The sequence below is a fragment of the Verticillium nonalfalfae genome, assembly GCF_003724135.2.
Source record: "Verticillium nonalfalfae strain VnAa140/NRRL 66861 chromosome Unknown scaffold_211, whole genome shotgun sequence".
NCBI classification, from domain to species: domain Eukaryota; kingdom Fungi; phylum Ascomycota; class Sordariomycetes; order Glomerellales; family Plectosphaerellaceae; genus Verticillium; species Verticillium nonalfalfae.
In genome coordinates, this window is record NW_021167436.1 from 1 (window position 1) to 13,627 (window position 13,627).

The window sequence follows — 13,627 nt, forward strand, 5'->3', positions numbered from 1 at the left end:
CTCGACAAGGCTCGTTTCTTCTTCCACCATGTCATGTCATGCAGCTGACAGGGACTTGGTTTATGCTCAGGTCGGCGAATACGGACGCGGGCGGACGCTCGGGTCCAAGTCGCTAGTCAGTGCCACCATACCCGTGCGCCCTGCAGCTCTGGTCGTTTTCTTCACGAGGTGCATGCGGTGAGGTCGGTGAGGGTGCATGGCTGGGTCGACGGCTGGCGCCGCCTCACCGACGATCACGCGGCCGGCGCCCTTTCGCCCGTCTGCTTGTCTGCCTGCCTCTTCTTTTTTCTCTCTCTCTATCTCTCGCTCGCCTTGTCTCATGCCGTGCAACCTGATATATGACCTGTCGTTAGTGCAACCTGTCGAAGAGGAGGAATTGGGACGTGTCCACTCCGCGACGACGACCCTGTTCTGGCCATGAAGCCAATATGTCTGGGGCTGACTTGATGGCGGACACCACACACACTAGAAGCCGGCTAACAGCTGCTTTCGGTAACTACCTATCCAAGCTCATCTCGATCAAAAGCCTTCTTCTCATACCTAGCGCCTTGGTATGCTTTATCTGACCGACAAGCTACATGCTTCATAATTCTCTCTGGCGAAAAACAAGGTACGCATGGCACGGCCATGCGTGAGCAGCACTGGTTGAGCACCGCAAGCAACAAGGGGGGAGTGACCAGGACACGCGAGATGGCCCGGCCGGGTGAAGTCATCTGGTTCTCAGCAGCCTCTTCTCCTCATTGCCCGCCGGCGCGCACGTCAGCAACAAGTCGGCTGCGGCGGGCGTGCTAATGAGGACCACCTCACGCGTCCGGGGGTCTGTGGTAGGCATTCTTCTTTTGCTTTCCCTACTGTATCTGTCTGTCTGCCTTTTGTGTCACTGTGTGTTTTGTGAGCTGTCATAATAGCAATCGCCCGTGCGTTGGCTGTCTTTGTTTGTGGCTGCTGCTATCTTTGCCCTGTGGCCCATCCCTTTACTCCCCCCCCCCCCTTTTCCCTCCTCTTCTTCCCCACCCCATGGTCGCCAAGCTGCATGTCTCTGGTCTTCAAAAGCCATGGAGCACCGATCGGGCGGACGAGGCGCGGGGATCACAGACGCTTGTCTCGCCGACGGGAGGGAAATGGAGTGGGAGTGTATTGAGGGGGACGGGATGGGGGGTGGGCACGGGCGGGCCAACACCACTATACAGGGGTCACAGGAAGAGACACAGACAGGTACAAGACGCGCAAGATGTGTATGTGTCGGTACCAGTGACGAGAGGCGCCCGTCCGTCCGTTGAGAGGGACGAGCAGCGAACGATCGGGTCATTCATGCGCCTGCCGTTGCAGTGCAGTGCAGCGCAGCGCAGCGCGGCAGGGTGCCCTCGCGCGCGCGCGCGCACACACACACTCACGCGCGAGCTGGGCTGGGCTATGGGCTGGACGGTGGGTGAGAAGTCGTATGCGGTCGCTGCGAGAGGAATGATCTCGTGATGCCGTTGCTGCTGCCGCTGCCGCTGCCGCTCATGTTGCGTTCGCGCTAGGTTAACTGCCACGTCAGTCAACGCAGGCCCCCTCACCCTCCCTCCCTCCCTGCTCGCTTTAGGGGGGGGTGGTGTTGATGTGAGTGCCCTGTCGAGCCCGTGTACCTTTTCATGTTTGGTAGTCAGTTGTCACTGACAGCTTGCATTGGGTCCAAAAATGAAGACGTGCGTCAAGATGTGACCTCGCCGAGGAAGAAGGGGGCGAGCCATTGTGTGCGCTCGGCCAACTCCTGACAAGTATCGAAACATTGACCATGACCGAGACACGAAAGGAAAGTTGGTCTCTGCTTGGAAAAAGGCCTCGTGGTCGACGTGGTCTGTCCCCCTGGGCAAGCATGCATATCCCGCAGCCGAGGCAGCATCGTCAGCATATGCAGGTTGCCTCTAGGTGACCTGCCGCAGCGATCGCCCTGCGTGCGGAGCCATCTCGTCTTTTCGTCGCGCCGTCACCAAGCCGCATGGTCCGATGTGCATCGGAAGCAGTGACCCTTTGGCTGAGCGTCGTTGGAAAATCAGCGTCGATGCGCTGCCAAAGCTGGCTGGAGAAGGAGGGGCGTGTGTTGAGCTGAGTGAGAAGCTGTATGGCTGGTTGTGGAAGCCGGCACTGAGACATACACTCTCTCTTGATGCAAGCACGGTATGGCTCGGCGCCATCTCGCGAGGCAGATGCTGTGGAGTGGTCTGCTTCTTTTGCGTCGCCCGGCGTGAAGATGTGTCGGTGCCGTTGTTGACGACGACGGCATGTAAGAGACGGCAAGCTGGATCAAAGGGGATGGAAAAGGAGGGGGGTGTAGCCTGGCTGGCTGGCTCGGGTGTCTGCCGTTTGGTCCACGACATGTCGGTCAGTTGATGAAGGTACGTTACGCCAGGCAGTCTGGGAAAGTCCGGAAGCCTGCTATCAGACCATCAGGCCTGGACTTGGACTCGACCCGGTCGGGAGGAGGCCTGGACTGGGCCGCGCCCCCTCGGCGGTGGTCTCCAGGACCCAAGAGGCGTCTGCCGTGCTCGGGGGCCCAGCTGAAGTCGGGCTGCGGCTCTGGACTCACCGGTCGACTTTATGATGCGCTGCCGGCGGACTCGAGCAACAGTCCAGACGGAAAAGAAACTATGGTTTTTTTTTGGCCTCGCGAACAGCATGCCATGCGTCTCGTGGCCTTCGGACGGACGTCTCCTTGTGCCGATACACGGCAGAGCGAGGCATCTGACTCTGGCTGCCCGCATGGTGTAACTGTCAGTTTCGCGGATGGGGCGGCAGTCCGTGGCATGCGGGAGATCCAGAGCCCTGCGGCCCTTTTCCCTGGGACTCAGCTGCCTTGCCATGCCATGCATGCCATGCACTGCCCTTTGTTTTTTCTTTTCTCGGAGGGGGTCTGCATAAGAGGACGCCCAACGGACAAGACCTATCGCGGAGCCGCATGGCATGGGCCGGTAGGGCTTAGCTGGCAGCGTACTACCTATGACCATGCCTGTGGTACGGTCCCTGGTCCGCGCGACGTGGTCATTAAACGAACAGTGTGTCACGCTGGTGGTGTGTCCTGTCGTTTTTGACAGGAGGTAGATGGCAAGGGGGAGGGAATATTGCTGATGGGGGCCCTGGCCTTGTGATCCGGCGGATGGCCATCAGTCATCACGGTACATACGTCTATTTGCCCTCGGGTCATCTCGACGACATTGTACAAGCAAGTCATAAGGACCCCATGGCACAGGCCCGAATTCAATCAGCTTCGCGAGGCATCCGAGACAATCTCCGACGAAAAACAAACACCCATGGCCGACAGGGTCCTTACTGAAGTGCCTCATCACACGCCGAGGCCTGGACCTCGATGGCGTAGGCAAGCCCCCTGACTCTCTCTCTGTCCCGAGCCGTGACCCAGCATATATCATATCATACCATCAGCTGAGGTCATATTCCGTGTTGGTGGCGGTGAGACGACCCCATCGAGATGTTGCATTCTTCGTCAGCACGGGCGGGCGGGAAGGGAAAGGGACGTCCCTTTCCTTCGTCCACCTCGCCATGTCTCGGCCACGGAACTGGACTTCGAGGGGGGGGGGAAGGGGGGGCATCGCCCCGCGGACGCCACGGCGACACCAGGGAAACTGAAGCAGAAAACCCTGGCTACCTCCGGCCCCCTTCCCCTCTTGCCTACGGAGCGTAGTGGTGCCGTCGGTCTGAGGTGAGGCTGGCGTGGTGAGACGGCCCCCCGCCCCCCATGCGTTCAGGTGAGCGCCAGGTGAGCGCCAGGTGAGTAGTGACATATCGTGAGCAGCCCCGGGGCGTGTTGGACAGGCTACAGGGGCACGGATGCATGTTCAAGGCAGACCTATTCTGCGAGGCTGGACTGCAGGCACGGCCAGGTGACCGGACTTGCATGGCTTGGGGTTACACAGAGGCTGTCGTGCGTGCGGCGTCTGTTTCTTTTTTGGCCTGCACGCGTCGTGGGTGTAGGCGGACCGGCCGGCGGAGCAGTGCGCTAGCCTTTCTTCGTTTGACGGGCCCTCGATGGGATGCCATTTTTGCTCGAAAGGCAGGGTTTGTGGTGTTGGCATCTTCCTATTTTCTGTTTTTGGATGTGGCTTATACCGCTGCGTGTGAGCAGACTGCCAAACGCCTCGCCGTGGTGCCAATTCAAGAACACCATGGTGGCTCGTTTTGGGGGCTGGGCGTGCCTGATCGAGGACGGAGCTGTCGATCGATGCCGCTAGCAGTCGTCTTCGACCTCTCTTGGGACTTTCGGAGGGACCGTTCGTAAGCACCGGGGGGACCATGGTGATGGGGGCCAGGATCTGGGTCAAGGGCATCCTCCGCCCCCCTCCCCCCCTCTTCTTCCCTCCTTGCCGAGTGAGCTTACTCAGGGCATCGGTGGCAGGATGCGGGGGGTTACACTCACTGGCAGGCAGTATGGCTGCCCCCGCCATGCCCTTGGGACGAAGAGGAAGCGTGGCGGTGAGCCGGACTGTCGGTATCACTTGTAGAGTGGGAGATGTGACGGGGAGGGAGGGGGAAGGGTTGGGTGATGCGACGTCGGGGATTGTGGCACTTTCAACCGATTCGGCCGGGGTTCCAATGGTATGGCGATAAGGTCAGTCTGCAGCGGTGGTCGTCGTTATGGGAGGGGTTTCATGCTGCCATGAATTGTCCTTCACGTCTTGTTGGTGGAACACCGGGGCATGGCAGACGTTGCTGCAACCTGTGGTGAACCCCAATGGATGAGTTTCGTCGTGCTGGTCTGGTCGGATTGGTAAACATGGCGTAGTGGAAAACGATGCGTCACATTTCGTCTGTATCACGAGGGGCGCGCAACACAGGAGCTCCAAAAGACACCGGTACATGCCGATACTTGTCGACTGCCTCTGACGCTGAAACGGGACAGTCCCGCCAGAGGAGCACAGAGCGCGAAGGACGATCCCTTCTCTCGAGACCAAGAAACACTTCAGGCTCTGGGAAACGAGGCGGTTCGCTGCTGCAGGAACGGTCCACATGACAAACGTTGGACGTCGCTCACTACGGAGCTAGTCCGCCTTGTGTTTGCTCGCGCGAGGGTGGGGATAGCAGGTGGAAAGATGCATTGCGCAGCATCACTGCGCCTGGGAGAGAGAGGGGGGGGGGGCACATGCGAGGCACAGGCACAGCGCGGCACAGCATCGAGGCTGACCATGCACAGCACAGAAGAGTGACGCCAGGGTAAAGTTTGGTGGATGACTCGCGTTCGGCTGACGACGGCACCTTGCGCTTCTGTATGCCCTGCCCCCGTGTCGCTGTCACGGGCTGCGTCTGCGTCTTCTCATCGGCCTGTGCTGCGGGTTTCCGTTGTGAGATCCGTCAATTGCCAGCGGTCGGTTGCGACGCCGCGGCTAGGGGCAGCATCTCGTACGCCCCATGCGGTGAGAAAGAAAGAGAGAGCGGAGACTGCCGACAGGGACTTGAAACGTGCGATATGCGGATCATCTTTTTTCTGATATTTGGATAGACAGAAGGGCCATGTCACGGGATGGAGCTGATGGACGACGGGCATCGAATGATGTGTGTTCAGAGAGGGATCTGCGGGAGGGGCATTGGAGTATGCTGCTCGGATTCGGAGCACTCTCCGGGGAGACGGCCACTGTAAATGGAACTCAGAAAGGTTCCTTCTACGCAAGGTGTCGTGTTGAAGGTTATGACGTCTTTGGTGTCGAGGGACAGTAGCGGCGCGTAAACAAAGATGACCAATTTCACGTCGTGTGGCTATGAGGCAGCGTATCTGAAAGGGCTTCCGTTGATGTGACATGTGAGCGTTTCATTAGGCATCTGAGCCATATCCAGTTCCAGGAAATAAAGCGTCGCGTCCTGGAACGAGACCTTTCACTGAAGTGTAACGATATATTGGTTTGCAATTGGGTCGAGACTTATCAAGAGTCGTAATGGTGAACGTGACAGATGTCAAAACTAATCAAGTCTAACATTGTATTTGACTTCAAGTACGCTCAACAGCTCTGCGAGGTTTTGTAGTATTCTCTTCCACGTTGCGAGAAGTCGTTACGGCGTGAAGATGAACCCACGACACCCAAATGCAGACTAAATGTTCAGAGACCATTAATCTCTGAGATACGAGCTGCATTGCAAGAAGAAGTAGACGACTTCTCTTCCCGGGTCGCAGTCTAGCAGAAGAGAGGGCACACGAAAGGTGGTCCATCAGACCGGCGTGTCGAGCAAGCAGAAAATCCGAGGAGGTATAAAGAAAGGAACACTTGACCAAAATCCGAATACTACATGCACAAAATCTGACTGACATGTTTAGGAACTGGCTTTGGTTACAAGTGACGGCCAGTTTCCTGAGGGTCTCTTCACAAATGATATAGTCACCGACCACCTCTCTATTAGATGGCTTATCACCTTTTGTTGACTTCGTCTCTCTATTCGTGTCCAGGTACTTTCCATACACCTTCATCTCAGCTAATTTTCTGAATGTCTACTCTATGGTATTACGATCTTGTCTATAAATTAGTCTGCTTTCATCAGTCACTGAGGTCTGAGCCTGTTTCATGGGCATAAACAACCCTCCATCTCAAGCAAATACGCCGGTGCGCATTCTACGTCTGAAGAACTTACTTTTCATGGAACGTATCTTTAAAACAGGAATAGAGCTAACATGATTGATTATCATCGGGTAACTTGCCGCGTTTGATCAGCTTCAGTAGCCATTAGAGCACGTAAATTGCCGTTGCTCGGCCACAGCGCCAATCTAGTGCGTTAAAATTACTGTGTGGCTTCAACAAGTCAAGTTCTTGCATATTTCTGGGCAAGAGAAGATTGTGAGTTCAAGAATACTTGGGTTCCACAAAGAAACTATGTTTCATAGTAACACCATGACATCGCGGCGGCAAAGAGCGTGGTGGCCTTGTCGATGTACGAGTCTCCTCAGCAGAATCTGAAATACAGCGTTCACCATATTCAAGCGGCTCCAAGCTGCCAAAAGCCACTGATGTAAGAGCATGATTGAAATATTGAAAACATGAAATCAAGCAGCAAATTCAAAACATCTCTTCGTAGTCTCCGCCATTGCCCGCAACCCTGCCATCTGTTCAGGGGCTTTCACTTATCGTTCTCATATCTTCCGGAATCATTCGAGACGCGACCAACCCTTGCGCCCACCATAACCCACACGAGAGCTGACAGGAGAAGCACATGATGGCTGCCCACATCGCTTACCAAGCGGTTAATTATACAAGCTGCACGGTTATGGCCATTTGCAAATTCCATTAAAAAGGGAGTCATATAATTCCAGGCCCGTAAGGTTTGGTTGATATCAGACTGAGATACAAGGTACTCATACTCAGGTCAGTTCAGCTGTTCATACGTCGCCGCCCAATGGAGAGGGTTGAAGCTAGCGAATTCGGGCAAGACCAGGTCCGCAGGCGAACGTTGAGCAAGACACTTGTAATTGTCTATCGAAATAGCAGCGATCATAAGTGGCATCACCCCTATCTCGTCATTGTGGTTTGGGTTCGCACCCCATCGAGAGGAAGCTAGGCCGCTCCCATAGAACCGCCGCCAAGGGCAAATAATAGAAGACTTTGCCCACTGCCGTTCGTTCACTCGATTGACAGGCCGTGGCGGAGCAATAAATCGACAACATCGCCGTGGCCTTCTTTAGCCGCGAGACATACTAGACTGTTACCGGTCCCAGTTATCTGTGACAGGTTAACACCATTAAGAATGAGCAGTTCAACCATTGCGCGTGTTGCTCGAGCCCAAAGCTGACCTTTCTTGGGGACAAAGCGAGTCCATACCTGGGGATTGACGGGCCAACCACATGGAAGACTTCTGAATCTTCTGACGGTTCTGCCAATTGGGGGATCAGCTGCAGTGATTCAAGAAAGAATCCTGGCATGGAGGAGAATCAGTGTAGTCAGACAAGGGCGTGCCTGCTACGAACGAGGTTTAGGGGTCTTAGCATACCACCCGTGGAAGAATAGTAGCTGTATCACATCAAACCGAGATGAGCGGTGATATAATATATGTATATTGACGGCTTCGAAGCCCGTGCTGGTGCTCGTATAACAGGGTAGATCAAGTATCTGCACGCGCAGGCCACGATTTCTTTCAGCTCCAACAGAGTAGACCATAAGGTTGTCTGTTTCATCATTGGGCAACCCCTCCATCTTCTCAATCGTTAAGTGACGTCAAGATAGCGATTTATGATTTCTGTATAGATAGGCTCAGCTTTAAAGTTCCCCGGCCATTGGCAGAATGCTTGGTCAGCGGCTTCAAAATATGCGCTTCGCTAGACTAAAACTTGTTCCCCGCACACGAACAACGCGGGTCTCTGAATAATTTACTTACTCGACTAATATCACGCCCGTCACTCAAACCCCCCAAAGTTCGAGGACACTCTTGCGATGGCGCCATTCACGTTTGAAGCCTCGAAGACGGCAGTGATCACTGGAGGCGCATCGGGCATCGGCCTGGCGGTCGCCCAAAAGTGCTTGGACCATGGAATGAAGGTCGTTATTGCGGATAAAGACAGCGGCAAGCTGACCGAGACGAAACAAAATCTCGGAAGTGCGCTTGCCACTCTTGAGATGGATGTTGGTCGAGCCGAAGATTGGATTCGGCTCCAGAAGCTTGTCGATGGTAATTTTCAGGGTACGTTGACGCTTCGGCCAGGCATACGCGATAACCTCCTGTTGGGCGTGTACGTCCATTTTGCTATGCAACCTATTAACGTAGAATCCAGGTCGTCTTGATTTTCTTTTCCTGAACGCTGGCATCCAACCCTCGTCTGGATGGGAAGACACCTCGTCCTTTCAAACTATCTTCGACGTCAACTTGTTCGGCGTTGTTCACGGCATTTCCACCTTCTTGCCAACGATCAAGGCCACGCCTGATTCTGCCATAGTCATCACCGGATCAAAGCAGGGCATCACCAACCCGCCTAGCAACCCTGCATACAACGCAAGCAAGTCAGCTGTCAAGTCGATCGCGGAGCATCTGTCGTACGATCTTAATGATACAACAACCAACGTGCATCTTCTTGTGCCAGGTTGGACATTCACGGGCTTGGGCCGGAGCAACGCTCAATCAAGTGGCGAGAAACCCGCCGGTGCTTGGACATCAGAGCAGGTTGCCAACTACCTGGTCGAGAAGATGACTCAAAACGAGTTCTACATCATTTGCCCCGACAATGAAGTTACCGAGGAGATGGATGCCAAAAGAATAGCCTGGGCCGCACAAGATCTGGTACACCGCCGCCCGCCTCTGAGTCGATGGCGGGAGGAGTTTAAGGAAGAATTCTCGAACTGGAACGCCACTTAATCTCCAGACGCCATATTGGATATATTTCATCTTAGCTACAGCGACTCGTACAGAAACCTTATACTCAAGGTGTCTTTAATAGCTGGTGGAACTTCGGGAATCGTGCATGGCAAAGACTCACAATGTCTAGTGTGGAACGAACGTATCAAGATCTGCTCAGCCTTCGTCAGCATTCATCCCTGAAACACATTTCTTTTCGAAAGAACCATCTGTTACGTGCACCCTCTGACATCAAGCGGTCAAATCACTTCCATGTCTGCGTAACATATCCTGAAATTACTTGAGACGCTGTATCCACCTCGGAGTATTCTTATGGGACTTCTGCGCAATCAAAGATTCAGCAACGCTCCGTTGATAGAGCAGAGTTACTGGAACAGGAAAATCAAATCAGAATTCCGATTTCGAAGGCGTCTAACTTAAGAGAACGAATAGAGAGTACTTCCAGGGAAGTACAAGCCCGGGTCGTGGAAATGAAGGCCTAGGTCCAATCCAGGGATTCCTCCAGCTCCTGCGTTCGACGGTCAAAGTTGAGAGGGTTCAAATTCCGCTTTGCCGTCATCCCCAACTGGGCTCCCGGAACTTCCGGCCATGAAGACAGAGACAAGGTCGCCGCTTTCAACGGCTGGCTGACCATCTGGGGTGTGGTAATTGCAAACTGGTAGGCTACCGGCGGTGATAACATGAGCTCTGCGGTGCGTGCTGACACCGACAGGGTTGACTACGCCTGTGTCTCGTATCAGGCGGATATGTGATACCGCTTTCCTTGTGATATGCGTTTCCTCGAGCGTGTTCAAAATTGACAAAAGAGCGGCCACTGCAGCATTACCAATATTGTTGGGGGGCATGCATCGACGAGACCGCTGAGAGCCCAATGACGGAGATGATGGCTGCGACGCGGGAAGGGTCGTCGAGTTGGTATTAATTGATTATTCCTTAAAAGAGCTCAGTTCCAACAGGTTTAACAGCGTGTAAATCCGAAAAAAGGGTAATGCCAGAGGTGGTCGTTAGACAGATAATTTCCACGTTCCTCGTTTGAGCACATGATTGTCTTGATGACCTCTTCTACTCGCTGCTTCCGCAGCGATGTTCTGTTGGTAGGGTGTATTGCAACGGTATCTGCACCACTGTCGGCGGTAGGTCAGTTAATTACCAACAAACCGTACGAACACTCAGCCTTCTCGGGTGGATTACTGGATCTGACGCAACTTATCTGAATCCAAGCAGATGTATGCTTACACCACTCCCAGGAGCTATCTTGTCGGAGGAACGGAGATTTATTCGTACAGGCCAAGGTTTTATTGGCCAAATATGACCAGTCGGAACACAGAGGCACCCGAAGTCGCCCGAAGTGGCCATGAAATCAGGCCTGTGTAGAATCTGGGCTCATCTGGTGCAGGCTGCAAACCAGGTGATGGCGCAAAGAAGAAAGTATCCGACGAGACATTCCAATGTCAGGGTGCTAATTTGAAAGGAACGCATCAAGATTGCTTTTGAAGTAATGATTGTCATCGAAAGTAGTCGGAGAAGGATGGGAACACTACCGCCGTAATGTTTCAGACTCAGACGATTGGCGACGTACCGCCTGGTGAGGAGCTCTTGAACAATACCAGCTTCACGGGCCTTGGGCACCGATGTGACGCCAGTTTGACCTCATTTCGTGACTACAGCATGATATCTATTCGATTTAAGGCTTGCCGGCAAGCTATCAAAGGTTGCGTCGTTTGACGAAGCCTATACAAACCATGATAAAACTAAGGAAACTAATTCGCCGGGACATCTATCTAAGCCAACACTGCCATTCCCATGGTATTCTTGCCAGCCCCCATGCTTCCCAACTGTAAATGCTGGACCTGCTTCTTGCTTTTGGCATCCACGACCGTCACTGCGGCTTGTGTTGTTCCATTCCCGGGACTGAGGGCATAGATGAACTGCCCGGAAGCCCTGAGGTCAATCAGACCAGGATCGCCGTTAGCGCTCAAGTCGATCTCGCTGATGATTTCAGCATCCGCTGTGGCCATCTCCACCAACCTGTTCCTTCCAACGTCCGTAACAAAGGCTGTGCCCGTAGCCGGGGAAACGGTGGCCCAACACGTCGCAGCTTGGCCATCCACGGGCCCCTTGCCTTTGACAGTAGTGTTGCCGTTGTTGGCATCCACAGAAAGTACAGCGCCACCGAAGGAAGCATCCGTGACGAAAATGTCAGTGGTTCCAGGAATGACGGACGAGCCAAAGAGTACGGCTGTGCCCTCTGGGGATGTTCGCCTATCCTCCTGGCTAACAGAGGCGGCACATGCTCCTTCGTCGCTGGCCTGCACAGCAAAGGAGGAGAGGAACCCGGTATTGTTCTTCGTGGGATCTCCCTTGACAGTAGTGAACAAAGTGTTCTGGTCGTCTGAGAAGAAGACCTGGGAGACTGTGTTTGTCGGTCCGACGGGCGGTGTGGTCTGCTTCAAGTCAAAAGGGCGGAGGTTGTCCATGGCACCTATGCCATTCTTCGTAAAAGGTGCACACGAAACACCCGCCACTGCACCAGACGTTCCGACACAGACAATTCCATTTTCTGAAGACGCTGCTACCGTATTGGGAAACTCGCCTGGCACCGCGACGGGCCTGCCGACGACTTGGAGCTTGGTAGAATCTTTCTTGTCTATGCGGAACATGGTGATCGTGTTGGAACCGGCGTTGACCGCAAACAGGCTCTGCAGGACTGTAGTTAGACGACTGTCTTGAAAGAGAATGATGGGAGACGTATATGCAAGGTATCAAGGAAAACACTTACATGTCCGGCTACAGTCAAGGCAGACTGAGACACTAGAGCATCCGGGGCAGCAGGCTGCCCTGTGCTGCTATCAACGGCATTAGAGCCTGCCCCGCCGGTTGCAGTCTGCTGGCCAGCCTTAAGCAAGCCGTCGACGCCAATCGGTAAGGCGATGACGCTGTTCTTGACTTCATTCGATAGAAGGTAAACAGCCTTCTCAGCCGGACTGGCGGCCTTACACGAAGATGATCCCGAGGGTTGGGCAGAGGCGCCGACAATGGAGTGAGTTAAGGCAAGTATAAGATGTGATATTTTGAAATGCATTGCAAACTTTGCGTTAAAGAGGCGATTGTTCTCTATATTTCTGAAACAATGTCAATCGTGATCCAGAGTATTGGTGATAAGCTAAAAGGGAGGATGCTGATGTGTGTTGATTTCACGAGAAAGTCATGAGATGGTCTGAAAAGAGCAGCGCGCGAGCTCTAATATATATCATCACTGAGCCCTGGTCCCTTCAGACAAACATAGGAGCGTGGGGACACACTATTGACATAGAGGGCGAATATCATTTCGAGGATGAGAGGTCGTTGGTAATCAGACTTTCCTCTTCTGGACAGGCGAATAGGTCTGGGGTCGGGTTTCAGATCAGTACTCCACGACGTGCAACCAACCTGACACCTCCTGATCGATCATGCATGCATAGTCTCATGTTCTTTGACTCGTCTATACGTTCGGCTCCATGTTCCGACCGCGAGGACGTCATGGTTTCGTCAACGTAACCGTTGTGTCCTGAACCAAGGGCTTCTACTAAGATACCAAACCATTGGTCTTACTGTAGCAGTATGCCCTCTGGGAACTAGGGCGGTGAATTGTCAACTCTGAGAAGCAAAACGGAGAAAAAGCTGTCGAGGATTTAAAACTTGGGGCGTTCATGCCAGTACAGAGTCGCAGGCCTAGGCCTCCTTCAAGCCATTGCCACAATGCGAGATCCATCGTGACAGCAGGCCAAGATACTCAAGTGGATGGATCACTGTTATTGAGGGTCCATGATATTTAAATGGGAGGCCTTATTGAGATGATGGCCACTTAGATCAAATAACACACTGAAAATACATTTTCCAGCTCAGGACTGCCAACCACGAGTGTTTTGTACATGAAGTCCTATCTGAGGGAAATTAAGAAACACAATTTTGATATGAAGTGCCCGTATCAATAATCACAGCTCTCAGATGTGGCCGGGTCCTGTGCTGCCTTGACATCTGTTCCGTTCCGCGGATTGCCAGTGTACAGGTTGCCTTGGTTGGCACCGCCCCTGTTTCGGCCTCGGCCACCCTGAACAGGACCTGCAGCAGCTTGGTTTCCCTTACCACCGTTTGCGGGATCTGGGCGGCCTTGGAAACGGTATCCGCCGCCTTGTGTACTGTTCAGGTAAATTCCAGACTGGGCCTCAATCTTTCCCTGGGTACCTTGAGTCTGACCGTTATTGTCCTTAGCCTGGCCCTGATTTCCCTGAGCCTGGCCCTGGCCACCTTGAGTCTGGCCGTTGTTGTCCTT

The 13,627-nt window shown here is 53.8% G+C and overlaps 2 protein-coding genes across 2 annotated transcripts in view; one reads left to right on the forward strand and one right to left on the reverse strand.

Moving 5' to 3' along the window:
- Positions 1-8,399: 8,399 nt before the first annotated feature.
- D7B24_003839 (uncharacterized protein) lies at positions 8,400-9,315 on the forward strand (the record flags this gene model as incomplete). Its single annotated transcript, XM_028638025.1, has 2 exons — positions 8,400-8,646; positions 8,738-9,315. 2 exons carry the CDS (start codon positions 8,400-8,402, stop codon positions 9,313-9,315), a joined length of 825 nt encoding a protein of 274 aa, XP_028490510.1.
- A 1,781-nt stretch (positions 9,316-11,096) lies between these two features.
- Positions 11,097-13,627, reverse strand: part of D7B24_003840 (uncharacterized protein) — a gene marked incomplete at both ends in the record, with an annotated part of 4,140 nt that continues 1,609 nt past the window's right edge. The window contains 5 exons of the mRNA XM_028638026.1: positions 11,097-12,014; positions 12,095-12,437; positions 12,907-12,929; positions 13,381-13,493; positions 13,552-13,602. Of these exons, the coding sequence (XP_028490511.1) occupies positions 11,097-12,014; positions 12,095-12,437; positions 12,907-12,929; positions 13,381-13,493; positions 13,552-13,602 (1,448 nt within the window). The remainder of the gene's footprint in view (positions 12,015-12,094; positions 12,438-12,906; positions 12,930-13,380; positions 13,494-13,551; positions 13,603-13,627) is intronic.